Below are 18,089 nucleotides of genomic sequence, written 5' to 3'. Positions count from 1 at the left end.
ATGTTTTTTCTTTGCCCTAGAGTTAAAATATTGTGGTCCAGGGTTTGGTCTACACTTAACAAAATTCTGTCCACTGTTGTTCCTTTTGACATTGTTACCATTTTTTTGGGTGGTTTAGCCCCAGTTTGGAATGTTCCGCAGCATACCCGCAAATTTATTGACCTTTCTATTGCCATTTCTCTTCAAGTTATCACTGCTAATTGGAAATACACTACTAATGTTGCTTATAATGCTTGGTGGAATCTACTTTGTCACCATCATAGACTGGATCGTGCTTGTGCTTCGACAATTCCACTGTTGATAAAACGTGATTTATTATGGTCTCCTTTGACAGAATTCTTGTCCAGTAACGCCTCATGATCATCCACAGTTGTTATTTCTCTAATTTTTTTTTATTTTTTATTAGTGTTTTTCGCCTAATTCTTGCTATGTGATGATGTTTCCCTTTGCACCTCTTTTCCCTCTTTTCCCCTGCATCCCTTTTTTCTTTTTCGTTTTTTTCCTTCTCCCCCCTAAAATTGAAAAGTTATAAAAGCATCTCTCCTTGGTATATTTTCTAACCCTTCTTGGGGTTTTATCTTTTCATTTGCAATGTTTTCGATCATTTTATATTTATCTCATGTTGTTTCCTTCCTTGCTATTGTACTCTTGTTTTACATTGTTTTGAACTATTCAATAAAGCTTTTCAAACTTAAAAAAAAGACATACTTCTAGATTCTCTCACTGAAACAGTTCACACAAAAAAGATCTAAACCTGAATTTTTCACACATAGATAATTTTTTGGGGCGCTTACACTCACAAAAACTTGTTTCAATCTCAGACTATGGGTAACTATATCTGAGGACAAGAGTATGGATTATTTTGTGTAATTCTTTTGCCTCTTTTACTTGGCAGTTTTACTTGTAATTAATCGTTCCATTCACCGTAAAACATAAATTTGTCATCTAATTAAAGTGGAATGCCGCAAATTAACCCACAACACTTCTCTGCCTTGTATCCATACTGTGATACAGAAAAGGGGGTGGTGATGAACAGAGTGTCTGAATTAAGCAGACCACTCTTACCCAGTCCAAAGATCAGGGCTTGATCCATCACCGTTATTTATCTCACTGCCCCATCCCAGCTCAGAACCTGGCTATATGCAAATTAGTCTGTCCCTGGCCCAGTGCATCATGGGAACAGGGCAGACCAAACTACAAAGCCAATTCTTCACCAGAAAGGAGACAAGCTACCGGGGACCGGTTTCTGGCATTTCAGCCTCTTCGGCCCGGCTTGCTTGAATCCTGATGGAGCAGTGAGAAAGGGACTCATGTCTGCGTATACCCTGCCACACCTATAGTGGCCAAAAACGATACAGAAAAGGGGGTGGTGATGAACAGAGTGTCTGAATTAAGCAGACCACTCTTACCCAGTCCAAAGATCAGGGCTTGATCCATCACCGTTATTTATCTCACTGCCCCATCCCAGCTCAGAACCTGGCTATATGCAAATTAGTCTGTCCCTGGCCCAGTGCATCATGGGAACAGGGCAGACCAAACTACAAAGCCAATTCTTCACCAGAAAGGAGACAAGCTACCGGGGACCGGTTTCTGGCATTTCAGCCTCTTCGGCCCGGCTTGCTTGAATCCTGATGGAGCAGTGAGAAAGGGACTCATGTCTGAGTATACCCTGCCACACCTATAGTGGCCAAAAACGATACAGAAAAGGGGGTGGTGATGAACAGAGTGTCTGAATTAAGCAGACCACTCTTACCCAGTCCAATGATCAGGGCTTGATCCATCACCGTTATTTATCTCACTGCCCCATCCCAGCTCAGAACCTGGCTATATGCAAATTAGTCTGTCCCTGGCCCAGTGCATCATGGGAACAGGGCAGACCAAACTACAAAGCCAATTCTTCACCAGAAAGGAGACAAGCTACCGGGGACCGGTTTCTGGCATTTCAGCCTCTTCGGCCCGGCTTGCTTGAATCCTGATGGAGCAGTGAGAAAGGGACTCATGTCTGAGTATACCCTGCCACACCTATAGTGGCCAAAAACGATACAGAAAAGGGGGTGGTGATGAACAGAGTGTCTGAATTAAGCAGACCACTCTTACCCAGTCCAAAGATCAGGGCTTGATCCATCACCGTTATTTATCTCACTGCCCCATCCCAGCTCAGAACCTGGCTATATGCAAATTAGTCTGTCCCTGGCCCAGTGCATCATGGGAACAGGGCAGACCAAACTACAAAGCCAATTCTTCACCAGAAAGGAGACAAGCTACCGGGGACCGGTTTCTGGCATTTCAGCCTCTTCGGCCCGGCTTGCTTGAATCCTGATGGAGCAGTGAGAAAGGGACTCATGTCTGAGTATACCCTGCCACACCTATAGTGGCCAAAAACGATACAGAAAAGGGGGTGGTGATGAACAGAGTGTCTGAATTAAGCAGACCACTCTTACCCAGTCCAAAGATCAGGGCTTGATCCATCACCGTTATTTATCTCACTGCCCCATCCCAGCTCAGAACCTGGCTATATGCAAATTAGTCTGTCCCTGGCCCAGTGCATCATGGGAACAGGGCAGACCAAACTACAAAGCCAATTCTTCACCAGAAAGGAGACAAGCTACCGGGGACCGGTTTCTGGCATTTCAGCCTCTTCGGCCCGGCTTGCTTGAATCCTGATGGAGCAGTGAGAAAGGGACTCATGTCTGAGTATACCCTGCCACACCTATAGTGGCCAAAAACGATACAGAAAAGGGGGTGGTGATGAACAGAGTGTCTGAATTAAGCAGACCACTCTTACCCAGTCCAAAGATCAGGGCTTGATCCATCACCGTTATTTATCTCACTGCCCCATCCCAGCTCAGAACCTGGCTATATGCAAATTAGTCTGTCCCTGGCCCAGTGCATCATGGGAACAGGGCAGACCAAACTACAAAGCCAATTCTTCACCAGAAAGGAGACAAGCTACCGGGGACCGGTTTCTGGCATTTCAGCCTCTTCGGCCCGGCTTGCTTGAATCCTGATGGAGCAGTGAGAAAGGGACTCATGTCTGAGTATACCCTGCCACACCTATAGTGGCCAAAAACGATACAGAAAAGGGGGTGGTGATGAACAGAGTGTCTGAATTAAGCAGACCACTCTTACCCAGTCCAAAGATCAGGGCTTGATCCATCACCGTTATTTATCTCACTGCCCCATCCCAGCTCAGAACCTGGCTATATGCAAATTAGTCTGTCCCTGGCCCAGTGCATCATGGGAACAGGGCAGACCAAACTACAAAGCCAATTCTTCACCAGAAAGGAGACAAGCTACCGGGGACCGGTTTCTGGCATTTCAGCCTCTTCGGCCCGGCTTGCTTGAATCCTGATGGAGCAGTGAGAAAGGGGCTCATGTCTGAGTATACCCTGCCACACCTATAGTGGCCAAAAACGATACAGAAAAGGGGGTGGTGATGAACAGAGTGTCTGAATTAAGCAGACCACTCTTACCCAGTCCAAAGATCAGGGCTTGATCCATCACCGTTATTTATCTCACTGCCCCATCCCAGCTCAGAACCTGGCTATATGCAAATTAGTCTGTCCCTGGCCCAGTGCATCATGGGAACAGGGCAGACCAAACTACAAAGCCAATTCTTCACCAGAAAGGAGACAAGCTACCGGGGACCGGTTTCTGGCATTTCAGCCTCTTCGGCCCAGCTTGCTTGAATCCTGATGGAGCAGTGAGAAAGGGACTCATGTCTGAGTATACCCTGCCACACCTATAGTGGCCAAAAACGATACAGAAAAGGGGGTGGTGATGAACAGAGTGTCTGAATTAAGCAGACCACTCTTACCCAGTCCAAAGATCAGGGCTTGATCCATCACCGTTATTTATCTCACTGCCCCATCCCAGCTCAGAACCTGGCTATATGCAAATTAGTCTGTCCCTGGCCCAGTGCATCATGGGAACAGGGCAGACCAAACTACAAAGCCAATTCTTCACCAGAAAGGAGACAAGCTACCGGGGACCGGTTTCTGGCATTTCAGCCTCTTCGGCCCGGCTTGCTTGAATCCTGATGGAGCAGTGAGAAAGGGACTCATGTCTGAGTATACCCTGCCACACCTATAGTGGCCAAAAACGATACAGAAAAGGGGGTGGTGATGAACAGAGTGTCTGAATTAAGCAGACCACTCTTACCCAGTCCAAAGATCAGGGCTTGATCCATCACCGTTATTTATCTCACTGCCCCATCCCAGCTCAGAACCTGGCTATATGCAAATTAGTCTGTCCCTGGCCCAGTGCATCATGGGAACAGGGCAGACCAAACTACAAAGCCAATTCTTCACCAGAAAGGAGACAAGCTACCGGGGACCGGTTTCTGGCATTTCAGCCTCTTCGGCCCGGCTTGCTTGAATCCTGATGGAGCAGTGAGAAAGGGACTCATGTCTGAGTATACCCTGCCACACCTATAGTGGCCAAAAACGATACAGAAAAGGGGGTGGTGATGAACAGAGTGTCTGAATTAAGCAGACCACTCTTACCCAGTCCAAAGATCAGGGCTTGATCCATCACCGTTATTTATCTCACTGCCCCATCCCAGCTCAGAACCTGGCTATATGCAAATTAGTCTGTCCCTGGCCCAGTGCATCATGGGAACAGGGCAGACCAAACTACAAAGCCAATTCTTCACCAGAAAGGAGACAAGCTACCGGGGACCGGTTTCTGGCATTTCAGCCTCTTCGGCCCGGCTTGCTTGAATCCTGATGGAGCAGTGAGAAAGGGACTCATGTCTGAGTATACCCTGCCACACCTATAGTGGCCAAAAACGATACAGAAAAGGGGGTGGTGATGAACAGAGTGTCTGAATTAAGCAGACCACTCTTACCCAGTCCAAAGATCAGGGCTTGATCCATCACCGTTATTTATCTCACTGCCCCATCCCAGCTCAGAACCTGGCTATATGCAAATTAGTCTGTCCCTGGCCCAGTGCATCATGGGAACAGGGCAGACCAAACTACAAAGCCAATTCTTCACCAGAAAGGAGACAAGCTGTATCCATACTGGGCCCACGATCAGCAAGCTGCATCATACACAATAAGCTCCAGGCGTGAAGTAACACCAATGAATGAGAATACAATAAAACTAATAAACTGGTTTCCCATCACCTTCCTCTACTACACCAGGGATGATGGAAATCCCAGGTTCCAGTTAATTTGTGAAGCCTTTTTCTACAGGCTCAAAATTCTCTAACTGATGTCTGCCGCCTTCTCTCCTCTGCACCGCTACCGCGTGTGACACAAAAGACCTGAGAGGATTGGTAACAACCAGGCTGCTTGATGGTGAATGCCCCCGGAGGGGCCAGGAGTTCCTTCCCAGGCTAGGGGGAATAGGGAGGCCACGGTTTCCCTGAAGGCGGTACGTGGGCCCCTGCGCTGAGTTCGAGGCTGGAAGATGCCCCTGACAGGTGTTGGGACCTGGGAGGTCCATAGAAGATATTGGCTGCCGTACACCGTCTCTGGGGCGATGGCTATACATCTGTGAGCCTGCACTGAAGAGCGCCAGTGGAAGAGATAAACAGAGCAGGGGTGGTCCAACGATAGCTGCGAGGTAACCACAAGGGGAGACTACTGGATACTGCGGCGCACCGGCGTGGAACAGCATCATCCAGGGCAAGAACCCTCTGCATACCCCGGCCCGCCATCATTCATTATGGGCAAAGACAGGGAATCGCGGCCATCGCGACAGGGCTAGATGGTCCAATATGCGAAGGTCATTGCCCCCCCACCCCCCACCCCCAAGGATCGCTCGACCCCCGAGGACACGGACACCCTCCTTCAGGCGATCAATACATCCAGAGAGGTACTACGGGGGTAGAACGGAGCGGTGGGAGCGGAGGTGTCACATCTGCAGCAGGATCTTAGGAATTTGGCAGATAGAGACACCCGGCTGGGTGACGCGGAAGACTCATTGCAAGACCTACGCAAAGGAATGGCGGACCTACCATCTTCCCTTTAAGAGCGGAACAGGGCAAAACAACGAAGATCTTGGAGCTGTGGGAAATGAGGATAATTCAATGGAGGTGATAATGGACTCCGAAAGAATAGCTGAGAATGAAGTAGATAGCCATATATCAAGATCAGAAGCACTCTTTCCTGTAATAATAATACAGAAATCTAAGGGGGACGTAGGCAATGTAGCAACCCCTTCTATCGTAAGTCGAGCTGTTGAGTCATATCAAGAAGGGGTGGAGAAAAATTCGGGTTTCGAGACGGAATTGGCCCTATCTAGGAAAGAGGTGGCAGTTGCCACGCAGAGTAAGGGTGGCGAAAGTGAGGACGTCACCCTTCTTTCTCCAGTAGCAGATTTGATAACCCTTTTTGAAAAAGTACATGACAATGTAAGCGTATCTCAAAGGAGTTTACTAGACTGCTCTTCATCAATAAAAAGAAGCGAATTTTCTCCTGAAAGTGAACGTCAGAAAGTCCATAGTGACCTTAATGGGCAGGCAAAAATCAGAAGACCTCACTCTTCCGGATATTGCCATTCAATTGGAAAAGAACGCTGAACGATTGAAGCAGTTAGAAAAATCGGGTGCTCAATGTTTGGTTATAGACCCCCACTCGAATAAGGAAATATTGTCTCCTCAAGCAGGAGTTCATTTACACATGCCAATTATGTATAGCAGTACACCTACTAAATTATCTTTGACATCAGATTTTCATGATTTATCTATGCCCTGTGATAATCGGGTAGGGAACTCCGTGTTTTCACTGTCTAAGAACGAGAATGCAGGTTCAGGGGGCAAACGTATACATTTACCAAATTGGAAAAAATGTTAGCGGCAATTTTGTCCCTGCTGGAGAAGAGTGCCTCTAACACGGATCATATCCTCAAAGTTCTAACGCCCATTTTGGGAGGGGTTTTTAGATCTTAAACAACATAGCCAAGTATGTGCGAAGTGTTCCTCCCCTATATGTAACAATCCATGTCAATTTAATGGCAGAATACGTGATGCGGCTAATTGCTTAGGGTTAGGAGAACAGAATAATCAGTTGGTGGACGTTGGATGTTCGCCGCTTGGAAGAAATTTAACTCCAAGCCCATCTCAATTTGGATGTGCGAGTCATCGCTCAAACTAAACGGGTCAAAGACTGAAGTCATGCTTCTGGGCAAGCAATGGACCACCATCCCCCCATCGGTCTGGCCAGACGTGTTCGGGGAAATTCCCACCCCGAAACAAGAAATTAAGACCTTAGGAGTCTGGCTAGAACCCGAGCTGTCGATGAAAACCCAGGCATCCAAAACAGCAGGTACCTGCTTTGGTCTCATGCGCTCTATCCGCAGGATCCTCCCAATACTTCCGCCCCTATCCAGGAAACTCCTGGTCCAAGGTCTGATCCTTGCGCGGCTGGACTACAGCAACATGGTATATCTGGGAGCTCCAGAAGCTACCATGGCTAAACTCCAGCGCACGCAGAACGCAGCCGCCCGGTTACTTATGAACCTCCCTTCCAGAGTATCAGCCAAACCAGCAATTAAGGCCCTCCACTGGCTTCCAATACGTCAAAGGGTCGAATTCAAGGCCCTGTGCACTGCACACAAACTGTTTAATGGTCTTGGCCCTGCTATTCTGAGAGACCTGGTTACCCCTTACATGGCCCCCAGGTCCCTTCGCTCGGATAATGAGCGTCTGGCCAACGTCCCCAGATACAGGAAGACTCGTACCGGCGGCCGACGCTTTTCTGTTAAAGCATCTTCCGGGTGGAATTCACTTCCCCGTCCCCTGCGGCTGGAACCCAGTCATCTGATTTTCAGGAAAAAACTGAAAACGCTGCTATTCCCAAAATAAAGTCCCCTCCTTTTCTCCTCTGGTCTCCACAAATGTTATAGCGCGGGGATGCCTCCGGGTCACCAGGCGCTCTACAAATCGCTAAAATAAAATAAAAATAAATTTATCGTTAATGACTCCAATCAGTTGGTGGATGTTAGATTTCTTCCAAGCGGCGAACATCCAACTCCAAACCCATCTCAATTTATCGTTAATGACTCTGCAGAGGTCCCCTTTGAGGGGAAAAGTATAAATGTAAAGGTTTCTTCAGTGACAGATACAGTTCGTGTTTTCCCTATCTTTAATATGAGCAAGTCAAAAAAATCTAAACCTCATGATTCAGCTGAAATAATTAATATTGTAGAAGCCTCTGGGGTGGGGGAACATTTATTAGTAAGTGAGGGAAGTGTTAAAAACCATTGTAGGAGGAACAGGAAGGGGAAAAATCGCCGGTTCCCAAAGTGTAAGCAGAGAAGGCTGCGGTTCCAAAGCGTAGTACAATCGGATCCTTCTAATTCTGCTCCTGGTGATGAAAATAATACATCAACAGTGGCAGACCGAGGATGAATTAGAGTACAACTGAGGAGCAAGATAATATCCCCCAGACGATTAGTCTGACTAGTAGGTCCAGTATTTCCCAGAATGAAAATGGGTTGGGTGAGGCTAGGAAAAGAAGGGCCTCTAATTTGGAGAGTAGCACAGGAGCGATGGTGGATAATATAAAAATCTTTGCACCATCCCCGAGTATAGAACTAAGTGCGACCGCATGTGAATCTGTGGGTCTCGCCCCGATCTTCACGAAGCCTAATATAAGTAATGGTGGGGGGGTTGTCGAAATATAACTACATCGCTTAATAACAATAAAGGGGGTAAATCCACTGATTCTATGAGGAGTCTTTATGATACGAATGAATTCAGGTCCCCAGAGTTAGGTACTGGGCATGTGAATAATGCCTTAATTTTTATCCCTCTTTTTGATGCTGAGCCAATGACATTGAATAGAAGGGCCCTACTAGGAATTCTATCGGAAATAGAGGATCTAAAGTTAATTTCCTCTAAAGTTATTGAGTTGGTCATTTTAGACTGGAGGGACATTCCTCAGGTCACCAAAGCAATCTTTACTTCAGGGGTGGTGTCTTCCCTTGTGTTAGCAAATGCGGATGGCTTTAGGAAAAGAGGAATAGATGTCATTGTCTGCCCCACATCCCAGGGTGCTCCGTTGAAGCGTCTCGAAACTTCTCATTTTTGGTAAGGGATAGAATTAAATGACTATGAGAGTGAGAAAATGACCACTAAATTTGAGGATTTGGAAATTACAGTTGGGAGGGGATCGGGTATATGAAAAATAAAGGTAGTAGCTCCCGAGGTTCATGAGTTTTCTGGCATTGATAGTGAAGATGAGGTGTCAAAATGGAACTGGATTGCAGGCACTTTGAATGGGGCTAAATCTACCAACCCTATCCCCATTGAGCGGAGGTAGCCTACTAGGAACAATCGTGTCTTGGAATATGGCGGGGCTAGGAAAAGAACATTTTAAGCTCATTTCTTTAGCACACCTAGACCATAAAATAATCTGCCTCCAAGAGACGTGGGCAATTGAAGAATTCCAGTTAGATAACTACTACGTGTATTGTAGTGCAGCAAAAAAATCTATAAAGGGGCATGCTAGTGGAGGTTTAGCCATCCTGCTAAGTTGCGAGTTAGTATGGGTCCCTGAGATATTTATTCATCCATCAAATTGCTGTATCTGTGCAAAGTTAAAATTAGATCAAGACAACTTGGGATGTGTAACATTTCTGTATGTGGTAAATGTATATATTCCTCCTGGGAAGGCGTCCACCCCACTGGTCGACTCTATTTGCACTTTTGTGCAAAAGTTATGTAGCAATGATGATAGAGCCAGGATCCTGATGGTAGGAGACTTTAATGCCAAGATTAAAAATAGCTCATCGTATCCTTTTCCAATTTGAACCTGGAGGAGGTTTGGTTCATACCAGAGGCAGTATTCCCTTCTAATTTAAGATCTGATAAACGTGGCCTTTTACTGTTGCAAAATTTGAGAAACCTTGATCTTATAGTATTAAATGGCAGATTCCCAGAGGACTCACCTGCAGCCCTCACCTTTCACGGGTCATATGGCAATTCCCTTCTCGACTATATGGCAGTGTCATTTCAACTGTTCGGGGCATGCTCCCAGTTTTAGGTTCTTCCTACTAATTTGAGTGACCACAACATACTGGCTGTCAAGATAGCTTTAAACTTCGAGAAATCTGAACTATGGAATCAGAGGAATGAGATAGTATCATATTCTCGAAGTAATGGCCGCTCTTATTGGTCACATAAGAACCTTCCGAATCTTCATTGGGTATTTAAGAACATTGCGTTCACCTTAACCTGGGAGAATCCGATCGTGAGATACGAAAGAGTCATGACAGCTGTCAGAAAGTTGGGAAGAAAGATGAAAGGTGATAGTGCCGCCCCCAAAGCAACACTTCCTAATGAAATTAAAACTCTTAATAATAAGATAAATGGGTTGATCAGAGCCCAATTTATAGACCCATGGCCGTCAAGACAAAAAGAGATATATAGATTAAAACAGGTCCGGAAAAGGAAAATAGCTGCAAATCGAAGGGCCTCTGAAGATGAAAAATGGGTTAACCTTCGGGAAGTGGCACTCTCTTGGGATACTAGAAAGTACTGGGCATTGATTGCCAAATACTGTGACAGTAGAGTAAAATCTCAGCCCATGTTGATCTCTGAATCTGAATGGTCTACCTACATATCCCTATTGTACGCCCCCAATCCTATAGATGCTGGGGTTGAGGGGTTCAATAGGTCCACATTTTCTGTAGAAGAGGTAGAAGCACCTATAATGTGCGAACTTGAGGGATATATTAAGGGGGCGAGATACTCCGGGGCAATGGGGCCGGATGATGTCCCTGTTGCCATAATAAAAAAGGATTGTGGCGATTGGGCAAAGGTGTTACATCCCCTGTTCGTCCATTGTTATAAGTTTGGGGATATCCCCAATTCCTGGAAGGGCAGTATAATAGTTCCACTATAAAAGAAAGGCCCTAAAAATTCTCCTGCAAGCTATAGACAAATCTCCCTTTTGGACGCAACGGGAAAACTCTTTGCAAAAAGCATCCTTGTCCACCTACAAGACTGGGTATTCGGTAATAATCTAATTCCCCTTGAACAGTCTGGTTTTCGGAAGAATAGTTGCACCTTAAACAACATCTCTGTCCTGCAAACCCTAATTGATAAATATCCTGTGGGTCGGAGGCTTCCGCTGTATACAGCTTTCATTGACTTCTCCACAGCGTTCGATAGGGTAGATCGGGGGACGCTGTGGAGGAAATTGATAAGGATGGGGATCCCAGGGAATTTGTTAAGAGTAATAATCGCACTCCACTCTTCTACTTGGACTCAAGTTCTGTTAGGGGGGACCCAAGGCCTATCAAAGAAAATCACCACCCACAACGGGTTGAAGCAGGGGTGCCTCTTGGCCCCTTTACTCTTCTCAATCTACATAAATGACCTTCCAAGCCGGGTTGGGGAGAGTAAAGGGGATCCTCCACAAGTGGGTGATCTAATATTAAGTTGTTTGCTGTATGCTGACGACGTAATCATCTTGGACCTAACTCCAATCGGGGTGCAAAGACGTCTGACGGAGCTGGTCAGGTATACTAATGAATATTTTTTTAAATAAACACTTCTAAGAGTAAGGTGATGATCTTTAGTCAGAAAGGCTGTAAGGTTAGATCAAATCTGAAATGGTTTTTGGGGGATGAAAATATGGAAAAAGTGACATTTTATCCTTATTTAGGATTTTTTTTTACAAATAGGTGCTCTGCTAACAGACATTTAGATCACTGCAAAAGTAAAGCTATTTCACAAGCATCGGCAATTAACCGCTTGTATAAGCAATGCGGGAAAAGACATTTTTCACATACTATTGCAGTGTACAAAATAAAGATTCCGCCGACCCTGAATTACGCATGTGAAACAATTGACGAATGTGAGTGGGCTAAGTTTGAGAAAGTGGAAGGTAAAATTTGGCGTCAAATATATAACCTGAGTCATGGTGCATTAATTGCGGCTCTTGGGCTCGAATTTGGCCTTCTCTCAACGTATGTTTTGTCATTGGCAGGGACTTTAAGGTGGTGTAACGCTTTGATAAATGGTCAAGAAAACCTGTTAAGGTTAGCATTGCACAAGAATTTTTTTTATAATTTATTGTGTAAAAGTGTAATTTTTAGAAACTATTTAAAAGCGTTAAGCATTTTTGGTTTGGACTTGGTAGGGGCAGCAGTTTTAAACAAAATAGCATTAAAGCAATTAATTAAAAAATCCATATATGTGATCTCACGAGAAAGAGATTTGAAAATATGCAAAGGGAATGGCAGACTGGACTGCATAGCGGAGAACTCAATTATTAAAAATCCTCAGCCGTATGTTCTTTGGAACCTGAATCATGGTGTACGCAGAGTGATTCTACTCTCCAGAATGAATTTGTTGCCGTTGAGGATAGTAACAGGAGCTTGGGAAGATATCCCCAAAAATGAAAGACTTTGTGATTTATGCAATGGTGGTATCCAAGATTTTAATCATGTTTTGATTGTGTGCCCAGCACTTAGTTCAATACGACGCAAATTTCTAAGGCATGGTTTTTTACAATATAATATTTCAACAGCAGAACAGGCACGCAACTTTCTTCTGCACCCTCCGTCAGAACAGATATGTTTTAAGATTTTCTGTTTTTTTAAAGAATTTTTAAATGTATATCAGAAGCCAATAAGTAGGGTGATCAGTGGATTACTATGTAGTACCTTGTATAATTTTCCTTGTCTTAGCATTTTTGAGCACTTTAAGCATTTTTAACTCGTGAAACATACGATAAGTAACAATTATTTATTAGTGTGTTTAACAATCATGTTTGCTTTCTTGTGCAGCTTTTGAGTTATTTTGGTTATACTGATGCAAGATAATCATTCTGGGCTCCGTCCAGGATTAGGGCATCTATGCACTAGCACTTTATCTTGATATATTTGTGCTCTCAGTAGCACTTTACAAAATCATCTGTTGATAACACTGTTCTCTGTCCTCGACATAAGAAATGTTTTAATTGCTCTTGCCTTTGTTAATCTGCTGCCTGCATATTGGATAACATTTGTATACATTTAGCTAAGTTTATTATTCTTGGGCGAAAGCAAAAAGGGTCGAATCAGGTATAAGTCCTGGATAAAGATTAAGGTTTTATTGCGTCAGCACAATGTAGAATGCATGGGCACTTTGCATGGTATTTTATAAAAACCGGCCGCTATCTTCATTTAAAATTCATCTCCCAAAAATATGATTTTAAAAACAAGATTTTAATTACTATTTTTTGATTATCGTTAAACGTCCATTGGATGAACTATACATAATTTCTTAACCATGCGCTGTCCAAATGTAATTGTAGATTAGATTAGATCTCTTCATCAAATTAGGGAGTTAGCCAATAGTGTTCCTCACTAGATAATGATTAGAAGATTTCTGTCCCTCGAAGTGACGTATTTAATGATCATCAGAGATTAGTCCCTTTAGGGAGGAGGTAATTTTAGGAAAATTGTTTATTTCAGTATTTATTCGTAACTAAAGTTAGGGGTTTAATGAAAAATGTATTATGTACTGTGTGTAATGTAGGATTATTACAGGGTGTAACCTCATGGGTTTCTAATACTGTTTTTTATGAATTAATGTTTTATTGTAATGTTATGTGGAATTCTTCGGAATTCCAAATCATAATAAAATGAATTGAATTGAATTGACCATCTTCCCAAACGGATCTACTGTGGCGGGTGGACGATGCGGAAAATAGAGCACGCCGCAATAACCTCCGTTTGTGGGCTTTAGAGAAGGAATTGAGGGAACAAACATGCCAGAGTTCCTACATACCTGGCTTTTACGCACCTTCCCGAAGGACAAATTCTCTACCTGCTTCGTCATAGAGAGGGCTCATAGGGCGTTGATGGCCAGACACCCTGCAGGAGCGCAGCCACAACCTGTGATAGCACATTTTCTGAACCTTCTAGACAGAGACATGATTTTAAGGGAAGCCAGAAAAATCAGGGAGATCCGTCACGAGAATACTCGCATAATGATAGTTTCAGTTTATGCCCCTCCGAAGTTACAGGACAAGACTCTACGTGGACTGACTGACATTCGGCTTGATACCCCGGACACACTACATATAATAGGGGGAGACTTCAATGACGTCATGTCCATCCCTATGGACCATTCAGGGAACCGTACCGACCACCCCCCGAATACACACTTGGCCGAGGTGATAGACACATTGGGGTTGATAGACGTATGGCGATATCTCCATTCGGAACACTCAGAGTTATTCATACTACTCTGGCGCACACAAGACGCACTTCCGACTGGACTATATTTTTCTTCCACGGCGGGCCAAGGGCAACAACTGTGAGGCGGAATACTTGGCACGTGGAATCTCTGATGTCGGAGATAAATCTGGCAAACTCCTTGCCTGGCTCAGCCGCAAGGAACTGGACGCCCACTGGATTGAAAGTATAGTGGATAATCAGGAACTGGCACACATAAGAGATGCACAAATAGCCAGGGAACTGGCTGCCTCGGAGGAGATTCTAGCACATTTAGCCACTGTCCACACTCCGAGCCTAGCGGCTGAGGATATGGAGGGCCTTGAAGCAGACATATCGGTGACTGAACTTAAAGAGGCAATAACTAAATTGCGCCCTGGGAAGTCCCCAGGCCCAAATGGACTCCTAGCGGAATTTTATAAAAAATGGGCAGATCTCCTGGCGGTGCACTTGTTCGCACTGTTCAGGGACATGGCCCAAGAGGGCACCTTCCCACTGGATCTTAAAATGTCCACAATTATCCCCATCCATAAAATAGGAAAGACCCCTGAGGAGTGTGCGTCTTATCGCCCAATCTCCCTCCTCAACATAAAGGTTAAACTCCTGGCGACGATACTGGCCCTCCGTTTATGCCAAGTAATCTCGGACCTGGTGCATCAAGATCAAACAGGGTTCTTGCCAGATCGGGCGACCTGACAGAACCTACGGTGGACCCACAACTGGCTGATGGCGGTACAGGATCAGGATGACCCACACATGTTTCTTTAGACGCGGAAAAAATGCTTGACGCTGTCCATTGGCCCTTTTTAGAAGCAGTCCTGGTTAAATTCGGCAACGGCCCCAAATTCAGACACTGGGTGGGACTCTTATATGTAGATCCATGAGCTAGAGTTAAAGTGAATGGGCTACTGTCTGAGGACTTCCCTATTAGAAGGGGAACCCGACAGGGGTGTCCTTTGTCCCCTCTAATATTTGCCCTCACCATTGAAATAGTGGCCTGTGAGGTCAGACAGACAAAGGAGTTCCAAATTACACGAACTGATTTGGAGGAAGAAAAGATTTCGCTATATGCAGATGATATTCTGCTGTATGTTACACAACCGGCAAGCACGATCCCTGCACTGTTCAGGCTCCTGGGCAGGTATGGCACCTTCTCGGAGTATACGTTTAATTGGCATAAATCGGTTCTGTACAACCCAGGAACTGAGGTAATGAGGCCCCCTCTCCCAGGGGCTCTCCAGGTTACGCAGACGGGTTTCACGTACCTGGGGTTCTATGTAACCACAGATAGAAATCTCTTCTACCAAAAAAACATTCAGCGAGTCATAACAAATTTTACATTAGACGCTTTACACTGGAAAACGCTTCCCCTTACGATACTAGGCAAAGTCGTCATGTTTAAAATGATAACATTGCCTCGCTTTTTGTACGCCCTCCAAAATGAATACTTCCCCCTTCCTCGACAGACATTCCAGAAGATAGATGCAGAACTACTTTCCCTGCTGTGGCTAGGGAAATAACCAAGTATTGCTCTAAGTACGCTGAAGCGAAACCAGTTTAATGGCGGGATATCCCTGCCGGACATCGAGGCCTATTACTGGGGAGAGCATCTAGCGCCGGTGAATGAATGGCTCCATGCCCCGGCGGATCACCTCACCTACAGATTGGAAAGGGATACTATTGCACGTCGATCCTGCCTATTCTATTTATATGGGGGTTCAGGTAGGAGACGCCTACTGTCGGCCACGCAAATAACCATTGGGGTGTGGGACAGGGCGACTAAGACCTTGGGTGGGACAAGTAAACCGACGAAACGGACACCGATATGGAACTGTACCTGGTTGAGGGAACTCCACAACCTCAAGGGTTTTGGGGAATGGGACGGCATTGGAATCTCTACACTGGGGGATGTGGTGGCAAAGGGGGACCTTAAACCCTTCATGTCTTTGGCATTGGAGTTCGGGCTACACCCCACCCACATTTTTAAATATGCGCAACTGCGACATGCGTGGAGGGCGGAGAGCTTGCTTTCTGCCCCCCTGACGGAATTTGCTCCGTTGAAGGGTCGCTTACTACAAGAGCGGATAGCCAACAAGAAAGTCTCTCAGACGTATAGAACCCTGAACAATAATATGCCAGACAGACTGGGGAAATTGAGAGAAACATGGGAGCACAACCTGGGTGCGATGGACCAAATGGACTGGGAGGCTGCCCCGATGCATCATAGGGAGGTGGCAATTAAATCCCGTCTCTGTCTCATCCAATACAAAATATTACACAGGGTATACTTCGAGAGGGTTCAACTTCACCGAATAGGCCGGGCAAGTGATCCAAATTGTCTGCGATGTAGGCTTCCGCAGGGGGACTTCTACCATACCATCTGGGACTGCCCTGCCATCCACACCTACTGGACACAAATGTTGGGAGAGTTGAGCAAGGTGCTTGAGGCCAAACTTCCCCTAGACCCTAAATTCGTACTGCTGGGAATATCCCACAACATTGACTTGTGTCGTCCACAACTTCATTTTACATTATTGGCACTAGTGGTGGCGAAACGTGATGTGGCATGCGCATGGGGGGCAGCACTTCCCCCTCAGATGAACGACTAGAGAAGCGGAATGGACATGTAATGGCGGCAGAAAGGGTCACACATAAAGTGAGAGGATGTCCCTGGAAGTTGCGTAAGGTGTGGGGGAAATGGAGGAAGTATAATGGATTGGATGGGGGCCTGGAACCTGATTAGCACAATGTGGGTCCTTTCAAACTTACGGCGTTCGGAGATGGAGTGTTCTGGGGCACGTGTATCAGACCTTGGGGGAGTTTGATTGCCAAATGTGTCACCTGCGACAGAGCTGGATTTCATGTGGGTACATGACAGGGAAATGATGCAATGGGAGGCGGGTGGGCGAGTGGGAGGGTATTTGAGTGCGAGAATGACTATGTGACACATTGGTTGTTCTGTTTTGGTTGGAAAGGCAAATAATATATATATATTTTTTTAAGTTTCTCTAACTGATGCTGGATATCCCTTGAATGTCATATTAGGGTAAAAAAGACCAATCCCTGGCTATTTTTGTCCTAACCTGACTTGGCGATCTTCTTGATACCCCTGGAATCAGGGTTCACAGAGACAGAGGCACAAACAGAATGACTTCAGAGCTCTAGCTGCCCTCTAGAACTTTTTGTAATTCACACTCTGAGTTCCTGTGGTAGCAAAAAGAATGCTGGCCAGGGGGCAAGGAGATGATAAGATGACAACTCTGTGATGTCATGCATGGTCACAGTGCATGAAATCTTAGCATTTTGTGGGATCAACATCCATAAAGTAATCACAAGTCCCCTTCTGGGGTATCAATAAAGCACTATACTTAGAAGACTGCATATAATCTGCTTTTTTAACATAAATGAAAAAATGACAAACAAAGCTAAAGGAAAGTAGAACTACTTACAGAGTAGGAATCCTGTCCAAAGGGCATAGACTGTCCATAGTATCTGTGCTCAGCGAACACCAACATAGCCTGAAAATCCTCAGCCACATCCCACATGAACCCCTAGAGCGAGAGAACAGTAACACAATTAAAACGTTTTATACAATGCACTCCTGTAAGCATTGATTTGTAAATATGTATCAGTAAAGCAGGTGAACTAAGGTGAGCAATACAGGTGTTTATAATGAGGTCGGCTTACATTGGTATTTATTTTAATGTGCTTTTAACGCTTGTGTTTTGAGCAATGTATTAATGCACGTTCTGTGGCAGTTATATGGGTTCTTTAAACAGAATAAACCAATAAAGTTGAGGTTGGCTGTCTTGTGGAATTTAACTAAGAGTATTCAGATGAACTTTAAACACAAAACTGCATAGCATTTGCATAAACACATTCCTCATTAACACCACTAAAAAAACTAA

At 45.1% G+C, this 18,089-nt stretch overlaps 1 protein-coding gene across 1 annotated transcript in view; it reads right to left on the bottom strand.

Moving 5' to 3' along the window:
• The window catches only part of PRCP (prolylcarboxypeptidase), a 147,118-nt gene extending 129,392 nt beyond the window's left edge, over positions 1-17,726 (bottom strand). The window contains exon 1 of the mRNA XM_078658488.1: positions 17,631-17,726. Within this exon, the coding sequence (XP_078514614.1) occupies positions 17,631-17,726 (96 nt within the window). The remainder of the gene's footprint in view (positions 1-17,630) is intronic.
• Positions 17,727-18,089: the final 363 nt, after the last annotated feature.

This window comes from Lissotriton helveticus, chromosome 8 (genome assembly GCF_964261635.1).
Source record: "Lissotriton helveticus chromosome 8, aLisHel1.1, whole genome shotgun sequence".
NCBI lineage: Eukaryota > Metazoa > Chordata > Amphibia > Caudata > Salamandridae > Lissotriton > Lissotriton helveticus.
The sequence above is the reverse complement of the archived record's forward strand: the minus strand, read 5'-3'. Positions and strand labels throughout refer to the sequence as shown.